This window comes from Crinia signifera, chromosome 2 (genome assembly GCF_055691185.1).
Source record: "Crinia signifera chromosome 2, ASM5569118v1, whole genome shotgun sequence".
Classification (NCBI taxonomy): Eukaryota; Metazoa; Chordata; class Amphibia; order Anura; family Myobatrachidae; genus Crinia; species Crinia signifera.
In genome coordinates this window covers 102,103,893-102,128,543 of record NC_139218.1, presented here as the reverse complement: position 1 = coordinate 102,128,543, position 24,651 = coordinate 102,103,893, and the positions used below count along the sequence as shown (strand labels likewise).

The window sequence follows — 24,651 nt, the reverse complement described above, 5'->3', positions numbered from 1 at the left end:
GTTCATCAAATGTGCATGCAGCACAATTTGGATATCTTTTTTTTTTAAAAGCCTCTAGACTAGCTCATGGCTGGGCAACACCGGCCCTCCAGATGTTAATGAACTACACATCCCAGGATGCTTTGCATTAGTTTTGCTATGTGGCCATGCTGAAACTGATGCAAGGCATGCTGGGATATGTAGTTCATCAACATCTGGAGGGCCTGTGTTGCCCAGCCCTGCACTAGCTAGATCGTTTGTCTTTCAACAACATCTGTTGTCAACATCTTTCATCCAGTGAAGTTCAAGTGAAATTGGTCATCAATATCTTTCAATGAAATTGGTCGAAAAAATTGTACAGTGTGTATGCACTTAAGACCTTCAAGGTTGCTTCAAAACCAGTAAAATGGAATTGTGGATTTAGAAGTATTGGAATGAACTGAACCTTTTGAAATGATTGGTAAACATTTGACCCAGTGCTGTCTCACACAGATACATTACATTAGTTTTACTGCGCATAGATTTAGTTTTAGCTCATAGAAATCCAGTTAGTACTGTAGTACTTGTTTGCGTTTGTATATTCCTTTTAAACTTATTGATTTGCAGCCTCTATTTCTATAGTTGAAAATGTTCTATTTTCCATGGAATATTTCTCAATATTAACCCTTTGCAGTCCAAAATTGTGTTTTTTTTTTTGTTTTTTTTATTCAGTCTGGTTTACATTGTCATTTTTTTATTCTTTTTTTATTCAAAAATGGTCTTCATTGAATGTTAATGTTATTATTTTAAAGTGTCTCACCATTGAATCTGCTACTAGCTCTAGGGCTGTTGATCCTGACTAGACTTTAGACCTAAAAGGGTTAAAGCTTGAAGTTTATTGTCAAGGGACCCAAATGTTTGCAAGTCCCTATACCAGCATATATGCCCCAGTACACAATTACATTAAAGTAGAGGGTATTCAAGTAAGTGTTTTTATTTGACTGAAAAAAATTGACTTTACTATTCAATTGCCATTTTTGGACCGTTTTTAGACCTGTAACACCAATACAAATAGTTGAAAACAAACACAATTTCTGCAAAAACACATGAATCGGCGAGTAATCCACTTTTTTTTTAACCATTTATTTTGATTATAGTACGGTTTTGTTTTTTCATGTAGTAATATCACAATATGTAAGGCAAAAAAAATTGAGGATCACACAGAAGATCCAAACATATCTTTGTGAAACTAGGTTTCATATAGTAAACATATTTTGGTACTTATTATTGGGGGTATGAGCTTACTAACTATAGTGGGCACCCAACTAACATATATATATATAAGTACCCATATTTTTAATATTTTAACATTTTTAAATGTCTTTTGACTGTCTAAAAATCTGTACTTTAATTGAATAGGTCAAATGCATATTCAACCTAAAAACAGTAAAAAGTGACCATGTTTCGTTTGTCGGAATATTGTCACGAAAAATTCAATATAGACGCACAATAGTAATGAACATAAATAATTAATTGTGGTACTTGTTTCCTAGAACGGCGCCCACTAATCTATTTGCTTAGTGGGGTATTCTGCGTAGGGAAATCACATCGCATGCGCCATTGTAGTGCCGTGCGATGCGATTTTTTTTTTTCATGTAATATTAGGTATACAATAAAATTAATGTATGTCATAAAATGATGTTTTACGCACCCTCCCACTATCCACGCCACCCCAAAGCATGGCGAGCAGCGGCGGTATACGCCCATGAGGGGACACGGATAACTTTACATGTATTCCGTGTTCGTTTGCCACGCTTCGGGTTCGGTGGCTCGCTGCGCTCGCCACACTATATAAGATCAACTCCGCACCAACGTGGATAGTGGGGGTATGAAAATGTCGGAGGAAACGTTCCACCGCCCCTCGCGGGGCTCGTGCTTGCCACGCTTCGGGGTGGAGGGGTGTGTAAAACATCATTGTATGTCATACAATCATATCATTGTATAGCTAATATAATGGCATCGCACACCCTATAAAAACGCATGCGATTTTGCGTGAGATGTGATGCGCTCCCCTGGGGCACACAGACCACTAAAATGCGCACGGCACTAAAATGGCCCATGCGATTTCTCTACATTTGCGTACGTCGAAAATCTGGGTGCCGTTCTAGGAAACAAGTACCTTCATTTTTATAAAATAATTATATACCGTATTTGCCGGCGTATAAGACGACTTTTTTCCCCTGAAAAACATGCCTCCAAGTGGGAGGGTCGTCTTATACGCCGGGTACAGCATGTGCATGTTAATGGAGGGGAGCCAGGCGTGGGGATCAGCTGTATGATCCCTGCCCCCACAGTAAAAATGCAGCGGGGATGGAAGCGGCGAACGGAGTGGTGCTTTGAATCTGTCGCCGCTGCAGCCGCCAATCCAAAGCGCCGCTTCCGAGTCGGGAGCCAATGGTAGACGGCTGCGGCGAGCCAAGGACGCCAAGAGGGCGAGGAAGGAAGCTGAGGAGCAATAGGCCGCCGGAGGACTGCGCAGAAGACTACGGCGGGAAGAAGAGCTCCTGTGCTCGCTGAAGAGGTCAGAAGACGCCGGGATCAAGAAAGATCTCCGGCGCCTTCTGCAGGAAGAGGAGAAGCGGCACCAGGACAGGCCAGCGGCAGAAAAAAAAGATGGCGGCCAGATCCGGAGAGGCCTCTCCCAACAGCAAGTAGGCGGCCCCAGGCCACCTATCCTTTCCTAGACCAGCAGGTGATCGGGCACTAGGCCCATGGGTACAGATCAGGCCCCTCCGGCCTGTGGGCATGATAGTCATGGGCATTTCATTGCTGGGGCCCTCCAAAATATTGGGGGGTCGTCTTATATGCCCGGTCGCCTTATACGCCGGCAAATACGGTAGCAATAAAAACTTAACACATAAGTGTCCCATTAAAATTAGGAATCAATTCTAGATATCCAGGACACACAAATATGCCTATGATGGATTTTTTTTATCAAATTCCAGAAAGATGTTCATAAGGGACTCAAATATGAGTAGTGCCAAACTGAATACTTTTCACTGATTTTGGAGATATAGAAACAAGTCCACTTTAATGCAATATAAAATAATTAAGTCAGTTGGAAAGCAGGAGATTATAATTACCAACTGACTTAATTATTACCTGAAACAGGTATATATAACTAATGCTATGGAGCTTTTTTAAATACAAATCCTAGAAGCTCAGACCACTTTTTGTTTTTGAAGAGACTGTTAATGGGCGTACCAGATAAAACCAGTCGGTGACCCATTTTTTACCTATACGAGCATCAAATCCAATTGTAGCATGTAAACACCATTTTTTTTTTTTAAATTGAGTAATTTTTTTATTGTACAGATTGTTAGAAAGCATAAAACAAGTACAATGTCGCTATAACATTCGAACAGTGTTTACAGATGGTTTGCAAGACAGAGAGATACAAGAGATAATAAAGCATTTTCGTATATAACTTGGTGTAGTCTCTGTCAGTCCTTTGAGATCAGATATGTATCTGGGTACGCGTATGGATAAATCTATGCTTTATACATAGGAAACAGCAGACATGTAGAGATTTTCATTTTAACATTTTAACAAAAACTTAACTAGCTAACTTAACACTACGCCCACCCCCCACCCCCCTACACAAAGAGAGAGAAGAAAGAAGAAAAGAAAAAAAAAAAAGAACGACTATGACAATAATGGACTAAATTCAGTTCATGGTGCTGTCTGAGACGGAGGTATACAGCGTTAGTGTTTTAGGAACGAACCTGTTGTGATGGTGAGGCCCAGTCCACTAAGTAAATGCGGATGGTCTACATGTATCGTGACATACAGAGGTAAGTACACTTGCAGATATACTTATTAACATAGATATATATAAATATAGGCTCCCCCATAGCTGGAATCAAGGATTAGGGATGTTGGGCCTGATGTCGACGGCTGTGGCAAATCTAGAGGAGGTCCATCTGCTCCATTTGTTATAGTAAGAGGTGAGTGAACCCCTGGCTTTGAAGGTGAATCTCTCATGCCCCGAAACCTCGTTCACGAGAGCCCTCCAGTTGTATATATTTGGGAATGTAGGGTCAAACCATTTCCTGGCAATGAGAACCTTGGCCAGAGTTGTTAAGCATAGGACATATTTATAAATTGAAGGTGAGAGTGATTCCTCTAGGTCAAGAGCAAACATACAGTATTTAGGAGCGATGGGAGGGACTGATGGTTCAGTAGTGATTATATCAATCCAAACAGCCTCCCAAAAGCTATACACCTGTGGACAGAGCCATAGCATGTGCCAGAAGTCTGCATTTGGTGAGGCACATCTGGGGCAGCTGTCGTCTGATCTGAGTCCCGCTCTGTGCATGGAAACCGGAGAGCGATAGGCTCTATGAAGAATATAGAAAGAGATCTGCTGGTATTTAAGACATGGGGTGGTGTACTTGACCGATTCCAAAATCTGACTCCACTGCTCTGCATCCAGGGTTCCAATGTTAGGCTCCCATTTATCCCTAAGGGAGTCCAGACTATCAATATCTATCTGTCTGCTAAGAGTATTATATATGGTAGATATCTGACCCTTCGTGTTTAGATTTTTTAATAGTATTTTAATCGGAGAGTCGGAAGTGGAGGGAGGGGAGCTAGGAAATTGAGCCCTGGCTGCGTGTCGGAGTTGTAGAAATCGGTAGAAGAGCCTGTTTGACAGCTGATGCTCCTCTGCCAGCTGCTGGAATGACTTAAGGGACCCAGCCAGGAACAGCTGGGAGACTGATGTAAGACCCACACTAAGCCAGAAGCCGTCCCTGGATAGCTGCCTAAACTCTGGGAATGTCTTATTGTGCCATAGGGGGGTCTCCGAGTCCATGGCCCTCCAGTTCCATAATTTATGGGTTTGACGCCACACCAACAGCGCCTGTCTGAAGAGAGGAGAAAGAGTAGGACTGAAAGGGAAAGAGAGAAGAAATTGAGTGGGGGGAAGGCGGGACCCCACACACTCGGCATAGGAGCACTCAAAGGTGGAACCGCAGCGTCCCAAGATCCAATCTGATAGGTGCATCAGTTGGGCTGCAAGATAGTAGGCCTGGAGGTTGGGAAGACCCAGCCCCCCATCAACTCTGGGCTTGACCAATGTCCTAAGGGCTATTCTAGGCGGCTTGCTCCCCCAGATAAAGGATGATATTAAGCTATTTATGGCCGTAAAGACATGCTTAGGGATGTATACTGGGGAGTGCTGGAGCAGATACAGGTACTTGGGAAGTATCGTCATTTTTATTAAGTTGACGCGGCCCATGACAATAAGAGGAAGTTTCTTCCACTGGCGAACCCGCCCCTTAAACTGAGTAGTAACGGTGTCTATGTTGAGTGGTACAAACTCCGTCACTTTAGGGGTTATCCATACTCCCAGGTATTTAAATTTGAGGACCCATTGCAGAGGGGAGGAGGGTATCAATTCACTCGGGATTACACCTGAAAGAGGCATAATGCTTGACTTACCCCAGTTTATGAGAAGGCCAGAGAATGAGCCGAATCTCTCAACAATTCGCAGGACCGCCTCAAGGGAAGCTCCGGCGTCATTAAGGAAAAGGAGAGTGTCGTCAGCATAAAGAGCGACGACATCCTCCCTATTACCGATAGAGACGCCGCGGACAGCCGGGGTGGTGCGGAGAACAATAGCCAAGGGCTCTATCGCCAGGGCAAATAGGGCAGGGGAGAGGGGGCACCCCTGTCTAGTCCCTCTGCCAAGTGGGAATGCATGGGTCACATAGCCGTTAACCGAAATACGGGCCATCGGGGAGGAGTATAGTAGCCTTATCCAACTGATAAAAAGCATGTAAACACCATTAGTACATTTTCAAAGTGCCTTTAAAGTGGTCTGATCTTTTTAAATTTTATTGGAGTCATAAATAATTATTTGACCACTTTTATTTCTATATATTTGACTGAACTTTTATTTCTATATACTTTTAATTGTCTTATTAAAATACATTACATATCTTTAATACTATTTTTCTTCTAAATGAAAGTTTCTTTTCTTTTTTTTGTGAAGTATTTCAGAAATACTTGGTAGGAACAGCATAGTAAATCATTTTGGGGTTTTTTTGTGACCAGTTTTAAAAGGTGAATATGTGAGATTCAAAGTCCATCTGTCTATGTGCTCCATCGACATGATCAAGTCAGCTGGTGTATGTGCCCAACTTGAAGCATTTAGGCAGAGACTATTTTCACATTTTCCAGCCAGTCTGAAAAAGATATAGAAGTATAGCAAAAAGGTGGGAAAATATGAGGCATGTATGTCTAGGCCTCAGCACCAACAGTATATTCAACTGTAAACAATTTGAGGGTAATAATACTTGTTTCATACAATTTTGTTAGCTTAAAACAATGTTGTACTAAATATTTTACAAAAGTCAATAAAACTTTTCCAAATTTATAGAAACTGTTCAATTTTTTTTCTTTTACAGAGCAAATATTCTCTCTATTCCAATCCATTTTAAAAACCGAAAATTTATTTTTGAACATACAGTAGAAAAAGGAACTTACACAGTAGATAACCAGGGATTGGCTAAATAGACATACCTAAAAGGTCTATGGTGTTAGAAATTAATTTATGTGATGATATTATATATGGACTGTGTATTTAACCCCTTCCCGACATTTGACGTATATATACGTCATGGCCGGGATGTACTTCCCGACACATGACGTATATATACGTCATGACTTTAAACCAGGCATGTCCAACGTTGGCCCTCCAGATGTTTTGAAACTACACATCCCAGCATGCTTTGCCACAGTTTTGCTATTAGAGAATGCTAAAACTATTGCAAAGCATGCTGGGATGTGTAGTTTCAAAACATCTGGAGGGCCAACGTTGGACATGCCTACTTTAAACGGTCACCGCGTCCAGAGACGCGGTGACAGAGGGATGATGTCTGCTGTCCCTGACAGCAGACATCCTCCCTTATTGCCCAGGGGGGGCAGCTATGCCCCCCGTTATGGGCGATCGCTGTGATTGGCTGTTCAAACATGAACAGCCAAAATCAGCATTGAAATGTGCGATGGCTAAAAATTAGACGCTGCTGCCCCCTAGTGTCCAAAAAAAATAAAGGAGGTTAAAATAATGATTTTTTAATAAAGTATAGATATGGTCTTTGTTAGTTATTAACTATTTTGAGTGGTATGATTATTTGTCTCACAAGCAGAAAATGTAACATTTAGCAAATAGCAAAATGTTCCATTTTTTTACAACATTTTGGTATTTTTCACAAAAAAAAAAAAAATTGTATCGACCCAAATTTACCACTAATTTAAAGTACAAAGTGTCACGGGAAAACAATCTCAAAATCACTGGGATAAGTAAAAGCAAAAAAAAGTTATCCCCACTTAAGTGATACATGTCAGATTTGAAAAAAAGGCCTCTGTCAGGAAGGCAAAAACATGCTGCGTCGGGAAGGGGTTAAATTATAGGCGACATACCACTATTGGGTATGTATATATATATATATGTGTGTGTGTGTGTGTGTGTGTGTGTATGTATATATAAACAGCGTGTGGTGGTATCCGTCAATCTGCCCAATAGGTCTTTATGTGCCCGGTGCCCTCAGCAGCTAATATGTAGATTCTGGAAGGATAAGTGGCACTCAAGGACTTAAATAAAGTGACTCTTTATTGCATACTTCTACGTTTCGGTTTGGTGACAAACAGTCATCAGGAATGTGTGTGTGTGATAATATAAATATATATATAGATATATATACGATATGCTCTGCACTCAGTGCCAAAAGGCAACAACGTGTCCGGTGCTAGTGATCCAGGAAACCAGGAGAAATATAGAGCAATGATGTTCAGCACTCGGACTAAAAATAGAAAAAACGACAAAACCCACGGGTAATGCTGTCTATATATATATATATATATATATATATATATATATATATATAATCAGACTGGCCCTTCTGAGCAATAGCTTTTAAAAAAATCACCTAGTAAATTACGTATGGGTCTTTAAGAAAGATGAATCCATTGTTGCATTTTTATTGGCTACAGATAAGATCAGTATTTTTTAGAAATACAAGTAGCCCCGGGAGATGCTCAGCAGCACCCATTTTGGTGTTAGTGGAAGATGGTTAACTGGCTCATACAATGGAAATGGTTTCCCCTTGTTCCATAGATTCTGAATGACATTACAGTCCCATAGGAAATTATATAATGATGCTTTTATCTGGGAACATTTTGGACATGTTGCTGAATATGCTATTTCAATCATGTAGCAGCAATTTGGGGAGATATAGCCTTTAAAAAAATAAAATGATATACAACATTATAGAGAAAAGCAGTAAGTGTATGAAAAGAGTATTGAAGAGTCCATAAAATTGTAGCCTCCTACAAATCTGGAAAGCATGTCTGCAATTGTGATCCGTGTGGTGGTCAGATTAAGTAACACAATGTACAAGTGTGGTACAGTATATCAAATTAATCAGCACAGTTTTCTTGTGTCTTAGTCTTATTGTGTTGTGACCAAGAATCATTTTTGGCAATAAATAAAATAAAAAAACGACATTAGAGTGGCTTGGGACGTGGTGGATCACTAGTGCTGCATGCTGTGTTGATACTAGATGTTTGAGGATGCATCTGTATTACTGCTAATGCCAAAAGCAAAAGTATTTCTGTTTTGTATACATCTGCCATGGATACTGCCACGCAGCTGGTACTGTGGACAATATAGGTAAAACAGCATAATCATGCTTCTTTACAAAATTACAGCTCTGTTTAGAATAAGATTATATATTTCAAACTTATGGGCGTATTCAATCTTGGCAGAGTTTTTCAACAGGTGTTGATTCACAGGCATTTTTGCTCATGCCATTTCATTTAGGAGGGCAATTAGCATGGGCGAAAACATCTGTGAATTTGCCAAAACCATGTGAATTTGCGGCAATTTTGCCGATGCATTTGATTTTCGTGTCTGCTGGATTTTTGCCCAGGCAAAATATGAGCACTGGATTTGACTAGGTGTATAGAATTTGCCCTCAAAAAAGGGTGAAAAATGACAATTTTTTCACCTGGCGAAAATTTCGACAGGGATTGAATATGTGCCTTAGTAATCATTTGGTTTAGTTTTTTATTTGGCAGAGGGATTTTGAACGTTTTTCTCTCTACCCAGGCTGTTACTGACGTTGGAGACATTAAAGTGTCACACGTGTTGATTGCTTGTATTTAAGTTGCAAAGCAATCTGCCTTTGCTTGTCCTACTATCCCACTATCTCTGGAACAAGATATCTATAATATATATTATAGTCCGATAGTTTCCTTTAAAGGAATTCTTAAGCTGTAACATTTTCTAACTCAGAGCAAGAAAGACTTACATTTTATTTTATATCTTCTGAAACTAATTAGTTCAGAAGTTCCGTATCTTTGTTTATGACAATTTTATGTTGAGCATAAAACAGTATTAAAAAATTTTTCCAGTGCACACACATACACAGTGTATTTCCTGTCAAGTGTATTCTGTCTGACTCAGTCTTTCAGCACCACAAAAGTACAATGGTCCGGCGCAATGCAAGAAGTTTGCAAATATATAAAGCTATGAAAGGTTAGGTCAAATAATGTTCGTTTTGTCATTTCACATTACATTTCCTCTGCCTTCTACTACCTCCTCTAGTTCGAAATCTGTTTGTATCTGCAGTATGTCACATTAAATAGTGTATTTTTCAATGTATCTAGATCGACCATGCTAAGTTGAACGCATCTAGTTAGACTCCTAAAGATAGTCTACGGCGTCTAGATCGTCAGTAGCGAAAGTTAGATGCAAGCATTGGATAGATGGAAGTGGGATTGACAGACCAGTTCGACATGAGTTTTTCACATTTTTTGCTTTAGACTGTCCTGCTTCATACTTTACCATCCAAGTGGGCATAGATTTAGATTGTAATAGTGTGCCAAGCGTAGCAAGGCATCGTACCTGAAGCATGGGGAGCAGACACTTTACACTTATTTGGTGTCCATGTTGACCTATGTCAACATAGCCACCAAAAAAAGTGAAAAGCTCCCGCCACCTTACATAGCATCTAACTTTCCTTACTGTTGATCTAGATGCTATCTTTAGGCCTCTAACTAGGCAGGTTTGCCTAATACCGATATAACATTAGATATGTTTATATCTCAGTAATAAATAGCCTTTTTATTGATCTATATTTCAAATAGGCTCCTTTTTATTTTTTTACACGGTTATTTTCCATTTGTGCATACTAAGGGGGAAATTTACTAAGATAGGAGTTCTATTTCACATGGGATGTTGCTATGGGCAACCAATCAGATACTATCTATTATCTTCTCAAAGGTGCTTAATAAATAAGTCGATTCTTATTGGTGCCCATAACAACATCCAATGTGAAATACAACTCCCATCTTCGTAAATTCCCCCCGGTACCTCCCCAGATCACACCAAGCTCGGATTAGTTGTATAGTACAATGACAAGCCGCCTTATTGTAATATAATATAAATATATATATATATATGTGTGTGTGTGTGTGTGTGTATATTGTTGCTTTCTAGGATACTGTGCTACATAAATAAAATGTTGCATTTTACAAAGAAAATATGTGGGGTTTATTATAACAGAGTAGACTCTAAGCTTATGCTAGCAGGCATTTCATTTAGCATCCCTCCATCATTTCTTCCCTCCATTTCACACAACGGTAGCATCCGTCTATGAATTGTTTCCCCAAGGCAAATATAATTACTGTAAGAGCTTGGAACTTTTTAGAGAGGTTTGTCCACACAACATGTGTTTAGTCAGGCTTTTACATTTTGTATACAACAGAAGCTATTTACTGTATTCACTTGTCAATGCCAGAGAGCTGTACAGGCACCCATGCACCTCTGAGCCTATAATCCAAAGTCACCATTGTATGTAATCAAACTTTTACCAAACCATTTTTCATTTGCATAGGGAATAGGTTCATTTTTGGGGACTTAACCTCACCGACCTGCAGGCCACAATTTCCTGTTTTTTTTGTCACAAAATAAAACTTATCCAGTTATAGATCAGATATATACCTGTGCACTTTTTGAATACAGGTTACTCAGTGGGTGTATGCTATCAAACTATTTTTAAATCATTTTCTATTCTGTTGTGGAAGCTGAAGAAATATATTCTGAAAAAGTGATGGAGTGTACTGTGTTCACTTTTCTTCTGTAGTTGTTAATCACCTAATTGTCTTATTATAGAACAGTGCTCTTGTATGCATATATTGACGGTTTTCTTTTTAATATAAGGCCTTTTTTTTTTTTTTTTTTACTGCAAACTCATCTATTTCAAACTAGAATTTATTTTGCACTTGGTTTTCACCTTTAAATGTGGAAATCTGTACATTGTCGTCTTGAAGAAAAAACAAGATATCACTGTTCTAAAATAAACAAAAAAATTGTAAATAGCATGGGTTTTATTTATAATGCATGAAGAAAATAAGATTATTCTGCTTGCTTTAGATGCTTGAAGACCTTTTAGATGTCATCACAATGAGCAATGCCTTTCTGACATGACCATTTTATAAAAGTTACAATATCCGTTAATTGATAAAGGGTTAAAGAGGCACTCTAGTCCTAAATTATTTTCCCTTCAGCAGCTTCCAGAAAAAGTCCTTATGTAATGAGCTAGTTACCCTCCTTGTTCACAGCGAACAACTGCCCATTCTTTTGTAAAGATGGAGATCCAAGAGTGTGCAGTCTGCAAGCTGCAGCTGCTGGAGTGTTTCATTACATAAGACTGGCCATGGCAGCTATAAACCTAATAAACGGGTGTGAAGTTCCCTCTGAAAGTGGTTCTCCAGCCAAATTAATTATTTTCTCATCATCCACCCATTTATAACTCCCACATAATGATGATTTTGTAGACTGATCTTTCTGTATGTTTCATAGTTGATCACAAGTTGTGCACAGACTCGGCTCTCCTCCTGCATGGAAACAGTTTGACATGTTTGTAAACTCGCATTTCTATGCAGCTGCCTCTCCTCTGTAATACGCTGTCATTCTAGTGTTCATAGCAAATTACAGTGCATTTCAGGAGAGATGTATGGAAATTGCGAGTTTCAGACTAGTCCTATCCTTTCAGTGCATGAGGATGAGTGGTGCCTGTAGTCTGCTTGATTAATACATTCAAAATTGAAATCATTTGTTTTGGAGTGGATGAAGAGAATTATTAAATTGGAGAACTTGCAAAATAGTTGATGAAAGGAATTATTGATTGTACTATGGCCAGATTAATGCTAATTGTTTGAATTTTTTTCTTTCTTTAGTCTTTGATCAATTAGATCTCGTCACATATGAAGAAGTAGTGAAACTACCAGCTTTCAAAAGGAAAACATTAGTCCTGTTAGGTAATGTATTACAGGTTATAAATATCATATATATATATATATATATCTCGTATTCTAACTATTTTATATAGGTATACATTATTTTTAATTGCATTTTTTTAATAGGTGCACATGGTGTTGGCAGACGACACATAAAGAATACACTAATAACGAAACATCCTGACAGATTTGCTTACCCTATCCCACGTAAGTTAAGATTATTTTCAATTAATACTGTAGTGGCTAAGAATAAAACTGTTAAAAATAAGTAGTCCATACCATACTGATGTGTTACCTGCAGATAAATGGAGTTCATCCAGATCAGAGCTAAATAATGAATTTCGATATGGAGAACTATTAAAGCACTGCATATTGCTTAATTGTATACTAAAAAATATATATATATATATGCTACATCCTATGTGCTACTGACGCTCTGTTTTGTAAATAGAGAATTTCAGGTTCCGTTTTTTTAGAGGTTGTTCACTATGGGGTATATTCCACCAGTTTGCTGATTTACATCGCTCTTTTGGCAGAATATATTCTGCCAGTTTGATATTCCCCTAGAATGCTTTCCACTAGGAAAGCATTCTGAATAGGTGGAATATCAAACAGGCATTCCATCTGACAGCACCACCGCCATGATCAGGACCTGGCTAGCAGTAAATATTTATGAGCGGGTCCAACGATCTGACAGCCGCATAAGTCATATTAATTTTCACTGCAAACCGGGTCCCCACTCATTACTTATGCGGCTGTCAGCGCTGCTATCCCCAGCATCGCTGGAGGGGGGACCCGCTCATTAATATTCGCTGCTAGCTGGTCCCTGCTCACTGTCAGCGCTGCTGCGCACCTGGAGGCCCCCCTAGTGCCCATGGAGCCTTCCCCCCGCAGTGTTAGAGCACACTCCCAACCCCACCAGCAGTTACATAAAAAAATAATAATAATATTTAAAGATATATAGATGGATACAGCAGCGAGCTAGCACTCCTTAACTGTTGGTATAGAACCTGGTTGCATTTGCCATAATAAATAGGCAGCTACAGTAGTATGGGAACCTTTAAGGGCAAACCATGACACGCCACTCCAGGAATTTTTCAAAGAAGGCAGCTTTAATGTACAATGTTTCAGGGTGCGTACCCCCTATCGTCAGGTAAACAGCATGGTGTCGTTTGGAGGGAAAAGGAGATGGGGAAGTGGACCAGTGCACAGGTTTTGAGTTAAGTTGACGAATTCCACAATTGATATATCACAAAAGAGGAAACATAGCCTCCTTTAAACAGTAGTTGTACATGAAGGTGCACCCTTGAGAGTAAATTACGTGTTTAACTGGAAGGAGAAAAAAATACTTTTTTGTTGTGCCGCAACAAAAAAAATACTTTTTTTTTCTCCTTCCAGTTAAACAGCATTGTGTGTGTGTGTGTGTGTGTGTGTGTGTGTGTATGTATGTATGTGTGTATATATGTGTGTGTGTATATATATATATATATATATATATATATATATATATATATATATATATATATATATATATATATATATATATATATATATATATATATATATATATAGAAAGGGATGAATATCTGGGAGTGAAAGACACCACTACACGTGAATTTGCTTATTTGTTGCGGTACGCACATAGAAAATATATTAGGATTGTCACAGTTTTATTCCTTGTCAACACTGAAGGCGCAGAAGTTTTACCACCAAATATATATATATATATATATATTCGTATATACTCAAGTATAAGCCGACCCAAATATAAGCCGAGGCACCTAATTTTACAACAAAAAAACTGGAAAAACTTATTGACTCAAGTGGGACCCTCACTCGAGTATAAGCCATGGGGGGCTTTTTCAGCATACAAAATGTTCTGAAAAAGTAGGCTTATACTCGAGTATATATGGTGTATATAATATAATATAGCACAGAATGCTTTAGACTGGCGAGAGAAAAAATGACCTTGAATAGGGTAAATCAATTAGACTTCTTTCTTTGGGCTGGAAAATATGCAGTTTCTGCCAATACAGACCTAACAACCAACACTGAATACCACACTATAAGCCTTCCCACTCATTGCATTTTTTGGCGATAGAAGGGGTGTATACTCAAACTGGATACAGTGATAATGGCCATTGTTCATTAATCGTCATATCCGTACATTTTTATTGGCAGAAAAAGCTTGGGGACCCTCTTAGTATGTTGCTTGGGTTCTGTCCAGGAACTCGTGGCCAGCATGAGTCTCAGATCTAAATCCTTAAATTGTGTAAAATAAAGGAATCCTACTGCTGCCATGCAGTCAAGCTATGATTGCTGTGAAGGCCAGTGCCTGGTGGTAGTGTGGAGTTACACAGCATAAATCTCACTTACTTCTTCTTTGAAATTCCAGATACAACCAGACCCGCAAAGAAAGATGAAGAAAATGGGAAAAATTACTTCTTTGTATCTCATGACCAAATGATGCAAGATATCTCTAACAATGAATACCTGGAATATGGCAGCCATGAGGATGCTATGTATGGGACAAAACTGGAAACAATACGAAAGATCCATGAACAGGGACTTATTGCAATACTTGATGTAGAACCTCAGGTAATTGTTTTACTTTAAGTTCATGACCATTTTCCACCTCTGTTTGCCTAGTCAGTATCAGTAATGATGATCTGCAATATTTTCATCTTTTTTCCTATATCATAATAAACGTCTAAACAAATGTGACCAAAAATGTAAAAATCTGTTTAGGAGAGTTGTCTAGGAAAACATTTTAGCACATCATTTCGTATGCAGAACAGCTGGGGTTGCACACGGAATATAGGCATTTCACATATAATTTCTATCAGCACAAGCTTGTGGATCCTATTTGCATTGTTTAACAAATAAATAAAACTTTTTCCCTTTCCTGGGGGGCTGGGACTTCTGTTCTTACTCTATTATCTATAATTATCTTCTATCTTTCCTAATATGTCTCTGGCTATAGCCTCAATGAACGTCCCTGGCCTTAACACCCCTCAAAAACATTAACGCTTGTTCTGGTCTATTCAAACACTAAAACCATATATAGTTTTACTTCAGGAAACCCACTTTCACAAAACTGAACACTCTACTCTACTTTCCAAACGCTTCTCCACCGTGTTTTACTCCTTGTGTATATCCACACATAATGGAGTAGCTATCCTGATCAACAACAGACTTCCTTTCCTACAAGACTCAGTCTATACTTATGCAGATGGTCAATACATTATCCTGACTGGCAGGCTTGGGCACATAGAGAGCACTGTTGCCTAGGTGTTCACTTCCAATGTAGGCCAACATTGATCCTTCAAATCTTTTTTTAAAACACTGCAAAACATTGTATCAGTCACCTATTCCTTGGTGGAGATTTCAACTCCATTTTTGACCCAGCTCTGGATAAATTTGCTCCCCTACCCCATTCTGCTTTTTGTTCTACCTCCAGATGTCTCAATAAACACATGAAGAAGCTGGTATTTTTGATACTTGGCGCTCTTAACCTCTCTTCCAGAGATTACATATTCTATTAAAACCCCCACCACACTACCAAGAATGAGATCGATTCTGGAGTAATGCTGGGTACACACCAAAATGATTTTGGCACAATCCCATCAATCTGGATCCAATTCAGACTGATTGGATGCAGATTTGGTCAAAATCGTTTGGTTGGATCTGAATTGGATTCAAATCCGATCCTACCTGCTGCAGGTAGGATCTGTAAAAGATCCATTCATCTGTATACAGAGGGGATCGGATCGTATGCAAATCGTACGATCTGATTTGGTGTGTACCCAGCATAAGTCTCCCTATTTCCAATCTCCAATCACATGTTTGGGAAGCTCATAAACCTGTTGTCCAGGAACATAAAAGTTGTTTTGCTTCCTACAGAAACAAAGAGCAAATGTCATCTTCTTCGATCCCTCACTTATCAACTCCACCACTTAGGCCAGTATTCAATGCTCCCGATTCACCATATATTTTTTTACGGCGAATCGGGCTGTTTTCACTACTTGCAGTGAATCTTTTTCACTGAAAATCTGATTCACCCTATTCAATGTTCACTGTTCGCCAAAAGCGAACAGTGAATGCCAGCCAGTTCTCAGTTTCATGCCCGCTGCAATTCGCTGGTGTATTTCAATGGGGTTTTCACTGGGATTCGCCGAGAGTGTATTCAATGCTAGGATGGAGAACTGCTTTCTCCCTGATTATTGCCATGATTCACCATTTTGCATTAAACATCTTTTTTTGGTGAACTGGAGTGATCTTTTAAAACAAAGGTTTTTTTTGTTTTTATTTTGGTGTCAAAAAAATCTGAATTTTTTTTTCTGTGAAGGGGCATGCTATTTTTATTCATGTGCTTAAGCACATTAATATATATATTTAATTGTTATTTTTAATTGAAAAATAAATAAAAAAATGTACACATTCGCCAGCAGGGGACTGGGAGCCGCTCATTAAATATTCATATATTCACTTCACACTGGTCCCGGCTTATTACGAGCGGGACCAGTGAAGCAGCTCCATACCCTCTGTCCCCTGCCAGCTCTCCCGGGGGGGCAGCTTATGCTGCCTGTGTCCCCAGGTGCCCTCCTTCTCCCCCACAAATTCTGGGGCAGGCAGGGAGGCTTACATCTCCCTGCTGCCACAGGGGTTAAAATTTGCCCTCAGGGGCAGCGAGCCCCTGCGGCGTTGAATAGGGTGACAGGGAGGGCTGGCAGCGAATGCTGCAGCCATAGGGAACCCTGCGAATGTGCAGCAAATCCTAAACCGGATTCGCTGAACATGGAGAAAAAACGCATTGAATACTCCCCGTAGTCTCTTCATAAAGAACTCCTACAGAAGCTTTATAAAAAAAACTCACCTCAACAAAGTCAGCTCTCAATTCTATTCTTTCTGAAAAAATAGTGTTTCTATGAAAAAAGCAACAAAGCTGATACTCTACTTGCTAATCACCTAGGGGTGTCCAAACTTTTTGCGACGAGGGCTAGTTTTGGTGAAAATGTGGGGGCAGACCATTCAGCCTGACATTCTTTGAATCATTAATCGCATCAGAATGGTCCCCCCTTCTGCCCCCATTCACTTTGTCCCCCAGCCTGTCCCTTCACCTCGACTGCCCCCCTTCTCTGTATTTCCTCCAGCCTACCCCCATTCACTGTATGTCCCCCACTCTCCCCCCTTCACTGTATATTCCCCTGCCTGGCCATCTTTCTCTGTATGTCCCCCAGCCTGCTCCTCCTTCACTGTATGTCCACCATTCACCGTATGCACCCATTCACTCTGTCCCCCAGCCTGTCCCCCCTTCTCTGAATGTCCATCACTTCCTCCATTCACTGTATGTCCCAAAGCCTGACCCTCCATTCAATGTATGTCCCCCAATCTGCCACCATTCACTGTATGACTCCCATTCATTATGTCCAACAGCCTGCCCCCCCCCCTCCTCTGAATGTCCATCACTGCCTCCATTCACTGTATGTCCCTTACTCTGCCCCTATTGACTGTGTCCCCCTGCCTGCTCCCTCCCTTCACTGTATGTTTCCCATCCCCTTTTGTGAGCCAGAGGACGGAGAGGCAAAGCAGGAACTGTAAGGACAGGAGATGCTCGGGCTCCCGCTGCCGCCCTCATCCACTCTGCATGTTTTGGGAGCAAGCTTCCCCCTTGCTGCACCCTTTCCCCACACACTGCTGTCACTGTGATTGCGGAGGAGGGTGATATACAATTGCAGCTGCAGGGGTTGGATGCATACTCGCCCGAAAGACGCCAAACACCTCTCACTGTGGCGGCCGGCACCTCCTCACTGCTGCAGACAGCAAGGTAAAGACATGCTCGCTGGGGTCCCACCTTTAGTGCTGTATGTCCAGCATCTGATGCTCCACCCACTTCAGGCTGCTTGAAATTACAGCACGGGCCACAATTAGCCCCCAGGCCGGACTTTGGACATGCCTGGCTAAAAGCTTGCAAAGCCACTCTGGCAATCCCAGCACTTAAAGACCCTTTGGGCTTTTTAAAATCTAGCCCCTCTACAATTATTCCATCTTCATGGACTATTACTCTCACCTTAACAATATCCAAGATCATACCTCTCCCCAACCCCCTCTCCCCATCTCTTTACCTGAATATCTGTCCTTTTGCACTTTGATTCTTCCACTTTTGAATCACTTAACCCTTCCCATAACCGAGGAGGAGGTATCCTAAGCTCTAAAATCACAGAAACCCTCCAAGGCACCCGGCTCAGATGGTCTTCCTTTTTCCTACTATAAAGCTTTTCAAAGTTTTTTAGTCCCCCACCTTGCCCATTCTTTTAATCAAATTCTTGAGGGCAGCCTCTTTCCCCTGGATACCACTAGGGCCGAAAAAAAACAGTTATTCCTAAACCAGGTAAAGTTGCTAACTACTGAGCTTTCTCCTTATTAAATACTAACCTAAAGCTCTTTGCAAAAAATCTTTAGTGAACAGATTAAACCCCATCCTTCCCTTGCAGATTCATCCAGATCGGGAAGGGTTTTTTCCCTCCCATCAAGCTCTTGAGAACACTAGATGCACAGTTGATCTCATCCATCATGTAAATTCTGTTAAGCTCCCCTCTCTTCTACTTGCCCTTGAGGCTGAAAAGGCTTTTGATAGGGTCTCTTGGCCCTTCATTATACATACCATCCAAGGCTTTGGTTTTGGAGTAAAACTTCTTAAGGCCGTTAAAGCCCTCCACTTCTGTTCTTGCAGTGGGTCTTCTCTCATCTTCCCTGTTTCTAATGGTGCAAGACAAGGATGTTCCCTACCACCATTAGTCTTTGCCCTGGTTACCGAACCCTTAGGATGCAAGATCAGTTTGAATCCATATATCTGCTGGTGGTTCCTCTTACAAGCTTTCCCTCTTTGCTGATGTCACCCTTACCAACCCCTTGATTTCCCTTCCAAACCTATTTCAAGAGGGATCACTCTATGGAAGATTATCCAGTTTTAAAATGAATCCTGACAAATCAGAAGCCTTACCCTTTCATATCTCGCAGTCAAATCTAGATCTTCTCCACCTTAATTTCCCTTTCAAAAGGCCTACAAACTTTACCCTATCCATTTGGGACTCTTGTTTCTAAATTTTCTCTTTCTAATCACCCATCTCCTCAAACACCTCCTGTGGTTGTATCCCTTTTTTCCCCCCAGGGCATCCCCCCACATGTTCTCACTTTGGACAGCCAGCTGGTATCGCGCGTTTTCGCCACATCCTTGGTGGACATGCCCCACAATCTTAGAATTGCACAAAAAAAATTCTCTCCCACAATCCTTCTTTTACCAATACCTCCAAATTCGACACTTTGTCACCTCATCTCTTCCTTCTATGGATTCCTTATGAAACCCTACGGTGATCGAATGTGTATGTATGTACAGGCCTTCAGACAAAGGCACCTTATCTCAAATTTATCTATCATTATGCTTGAATCTTCATCTCTGGAAGCTCATGATTTAGGTAACTAGGTGAGGAAACTTGGCACACAATTTGTCTTAACATCTCCAAATGCTCTGTTAGCGTCTCCATCAAAGAAAACTCCTAATAAAGTATATACCAGGTGGTACCTTGTCCCAAAATGCTTACACCAAATGTACCCAACACCTCTAACCTCTGCTGGAGACCATGCAGTCACATTAAATCTTTTTTTTCTCATCTGGTGTATATATCACACCCTTTTGATCAATGGTACAATCTTTGATATCCTCTGTGATTCCCATGGCCTCTCCCCTTGCGCTGGCTTCATTGCTTCTCTGTGCCCCAGTCTGTCAACTCTCCAAATACAAAAATAAATGGACTATGAACATGTCCTGTGCCACTAAAAGTCAGATTGCTCAAACTTGGAAACACCAGCACCGTCCAACACGCCAACAGCTTCTCAATTGTATCTGCTCTATTGCCAAAATAGAGCATATTACAAGTCTCCAAAACAACACGGTTTGTCAGTATGATCTCCATGGTATGGAACTCAGGGTGTAACCATTCATGGTCTATATTGACCATTCATTCCCTGCTCTTATTGTCTATCCCAGCTGATTTTCTCAGCATTCACTGTTTCTCTTATTCATACAGCTTCTGCCCTTATCGCCGAACACCTCCTTCCCCTTGTTTGTTTTCTTTTTCTCCCTTTTCCTTTATTTTTTCCTTTTCTCTTTTTCTATTCTCTATTTCTCCTCCCATTCCCCTATTTTATTATAATTATTATTATAATTTTATTTATAAGGCGCCACAAGTGTTTCGCAGCGCCGTACAAAGGAACAATACAAGGAGACAAAGCTTGGCATAACATTGAATAAATAACAAGAATACAGTACAAATAAAGAGCGCCACAGTTCAATACACATTACTGCTTGGATATAAGTAGTGAGGACTCAATCAACATACAACTAGAGGCTAGATGCCAATGATGGAGATGAGTATGCGGACAAAGATGGTCACTGAGTGTTGGAGTATAGGAGAGCTGTGAGTGACATGTGAAGAGAAGAGGGCTTTGACAACAGGAGGGAAGAGGGCCCTGCTCAAAGGAGCTTACAATATTTGTACTTTTCATTTCCTTGTGGAAACTAATCCTGCCAATATGTTCTCCAGTTTCTAGTTATTCAGTTTAACATGTTTACTCTCTGATGCATGATGTTTCTGATTTACGTTGTCATCTATTCTTTTGTTATAACTAAATTATCTACATTATCTTTGTTTGACAACTTTTCAATAAACTTATGATAATAAAAAAATGCCATACATAATAAAACCTGTAGATGCATATTAGAAACACATAACAAATCCAATGGGAATTGTGTTAACCACTTTATAGACTGCACTCAACGTGGGAGAGCCAAGTCCACGTGTTCTTTCTCCATGGTCCATCCAACATATTTTACTCGGAGAGCTTCCTAGGGATGCTGTTAATCTGGCATGGTGCTTCACATAAAGCAGAACCAGTCATGCAAATGACAATGTTAAACCTTATGCCAGTGGTTCCCAAACTTTTAGAATAATGGCACCCTACAGTATCAAAATATTTTTCATGGCACCCCTACGCCAAAAGTTACTGAGAATTTCAGAACCAAATATTAAATTAAATAAGTTGCAATTACATTTTATCCTTAGGTCCAGTTATGTGGTGAGGAACATGATTCACTTTTGTTCAGCCACATATTTTATAATTGGAAGCCACAAGCACTGATTTTGCCTATTTCATTGACCATAAATAATTTGAATTGGTTCTGGACCACCAACGTGAGGCAGCCCTGCAAGCGCTCTGAGGCACCCCAGGGAGCCTAGGCGCACAGTTTGGGAACCACTGCCTTATGTCAATAAAATGACCAGAAAGGATTATAAAATGTATAAATCAAAAACCCTGAGAGAACTATTTACTTATGTTGAAAAAGTAGAAATTATTAACCAAAAAGTACATTCGAAAAACTATTTATAAATTTGTAACTCTAACTATGAAGTATTTCTTATTTTTAAGGCTCTTAAAGTCCTGAGAACCGCAGAATTTGCTCCTTTTGTCGTCTTCATTGCTGCTCCTACAATTACCCCAAGCATCAGTGAGGTAAGCTTCATTTGTAGCCATGTTTTTACCCAACTATGGTTTATTATGGTTTATTATAATTGTTTATTTATATGGCGCCACAATGGTCCGGTCGGTCTAAATACATGAATGAGCAACACTAAGAAAACAATGTACAGTACAAGGCCATTTAGGTCAAGTACATGGTAAAAAAAGATCATTGTATCGGACAGGACACTGAAGTCATTATTACGGTGGCAGAGACCTATGGTTATATACGTGCCTTTGGACGGAGTACGGTGTAAAAAAGATGAATATATATAGTTACATTCTAAGAGAGGAAAAGTACATGAGGCGAGAGGGCCCTGTTCTTGAAAGCTTACATTCTAAAGTCAAATGTTTGTTGTATTTGAACTCAACGCTTGCAGGTCTATAGGTATATATATATATATTTTTTTTTTTGTGAAACTGTATTGTTGTGCAATATTACACCAACATACAAAAGTATTGCTTGCCTTTATGGTGGTTTTATTGCATTTTATTGGTATAATCAAACATCAATCTACCATTCTATATCATTGCCAACTTTGAGTTGCATAATATTTGTAACGTTTCATAATATTTTAGAGGTCTTTGGAATGTGTCTCTTCACTTAATTAAAAAATCTTGACCCGCATTGCCAATTTAAAGCAAGGGATTTCCATGACCATATTTGGGCAAGGACAAAAAGCTAAGAAGCAGTGAATAACAAAAGAATATGGCATTTTCTTCTTTTAAATTTCATTGCAGGAGACCATTATTACTGCATTTACATGTATGAAAATGCTCGTACACATTAAATATCAAACTAGTTTGTTCTTTTTTTATTTAATTTTGTTATTTTGCAGATATCACATTAGCATTTTACAAAGAAATAACTACCGTATATTAAAAAAAAAATTATTTAAATATTGTGTTTTTTTCATGTTCTATATACTACTTTTTTCATTTATTATTTTCATAGTTTTTTTTTTTTTTTTCATTTATTTTTTTCCTGAATTACAAACTTTCTTTTCCTTTTACTTATACACTTGCAAATGTTACTAAGCTTCCACGATGGTGCAGAAAGTTGCCTGTAAGTACCAGTGAGGAATCGGCTGAACCACAATGCTAGCTGTGTAGATTTTGATAGATGCTTCTTCACCTTGTCTGTTGCTGTAAATTTTCTGTTTAGGTTTTTAGTCACTTCAGAGTCTGTAGTAGCCTTGATATCCTAGTTAAAGTGGATTCATATTGTACTACTTTTCTTTTTCTTTTTTTTTTTAAGTTCACATTTTCAAGACTGATGGTCTGTGTCATTATGCTGTTATACAAAATGTTATCTCAGCGATAGAAAATCTTCTATTGCTACAATTTCTTAATAAAAATGGACAGTAAAACGGACTGGTAGAGAGTGAGACAATAGTTGTCTAAATGCTTCTCCATTTTGTCTTCTGTGCTGTATAGAATTGAAAGTCCAGGCTTTCATTTCTAAATATAAAGGGTAATAGGACTGCTGCTATAAATGCTGTGCATGGAGTTCTCTTGAAGGGATACATGCAATAACCCAGCAGTGATGATGCCGGCAGTCAATCCCATATCCCGCAGCCTTGCCTTAAGCCAACCACTCCCGCCACCACCCCCTACTAAGTGCCTAACCCATCCTTCCCCTCCCCACAGCCTAAACCTAGCCCCCGCTTCCCCGGCTGCACGCTAGCCTGCCCCTCATACTTGCCAATCAGCATGTTGGCTTTAGGTATTCCAATGTCTTCGACCTTTTTGAGGTTTCGGCGCCAGTCTTTTGAAGACCGTTGGGATATCGGAATCGGTATATTGAACGAATATATCTGCATCTTATCTATACTTTTATAATTAGTTAAAACCCTTCAATTTAGGGTTATTGCAGCTTCATAACTATTTCTCTTAATATATGGGATGATGTTCCACTGATATACAGTGTAAGCATAGTACACATCACCAAGGATTTTATTAACTACATGTGCTAAACATTCTTTTAATACATAACTAATAAAAAAAAGCAGCCCATGCTTTCTACCGTCAGAGATTATATGGGATAGTTGTGTTAAGAATTGGTCTTCAAAGATACCACTGGTTAACTCCACTACTATATTGATAAAGCATATGGAAAATAAATCTAAAATTCCTCCATTCTGCTTTATGGCAAGACGTTCGGTACTCTTTACTTAGAACGGCGCCCACGATTTTGATCGTGGGCATCGTTAGTAAAAAATCGCGGGCATCGCATGCACTAAAAAATCGGGTGCGATGCGACCGACGCGATGCCCGCGATTTCCCATAGGGAACAATGTTAAATGTCTCAATTGACCCGATTTTCCTGTTCAATGCCTAAATTGACCCGATTTTTCCATAGGAAACAATGTTAAATGGCCCACAGAGGCCAAATAGGCACCCTGAAGTGTGAAATGGCCCCCACAATTGTTAACGCCACCCCACGATCAACGTGAACCCGAAGCGTGGCGAGCGCAGCGGTACGCATCCTACGACCTTTTCATACCCCCACTATCCACGTCGGCGTGGAGTTGAGAATAGAAAGTGTGGCGAGCGCAGCGAGCCACCGAGCCCGAAGCGTGGCGAGGGGACGCGGACAGCTGTGAAGCCCGCGAGGGGACGCGGATACCTGTGAAGGTAGCCGCGTCCCCGCGTGGGGCTCGCCACGCTTCGGGCTCGGTGGCTTGCTGCGCTCGCCACACTTTCTATTCTCAACTCCACGCCGACGTGGATAGTGGGGGTATGAAA

The 24,651-nt window shown here is 40.1% G+C and overlaps 1 protein-coding gene across 13 annotated transcripts in view; it reads left to right on the top strand.

The window, feature by feature from the left end:
- CASK (calcium/calmodulin dependent serine protein kinase) overlaps positions 1 to 24,651 on the top strand; it is a 318,758-nt gene that overhangs the window by 283,049 nt on the left and 11,058 nt on the right. For 9 of the 13 annotated variants that reach the window (XM_083172652.1, XM_083172649.1, XM_083172651.1 and 6 more), the window contains 4 exons: positions 12,268 to 12,348; positions 12,454 to 12,534; positions 14,723 to 14,925; positions 21,814 to 21,897. In XM_083172652.1, the coding sequence (XP_083028778.1) occupies positions 12,268 to 12,348; positions 12,454 to 12,534; positions 14,723 to 14,925; positions 21,814 to 21,897 (449 nt within the window). The remainder of the gene's footprint in view (positions 1 to 12,267; positions 12,349 to 12,453; positions 12,535 to 14,722; positions 14,926 to 21,813; positions 21,898 to 24,651) is intronic. The other 4 variants (XM_083172661.1, XM_083172659.1, XM_083172650.1 and 1 more) reach the window with 1 other exon arrangement.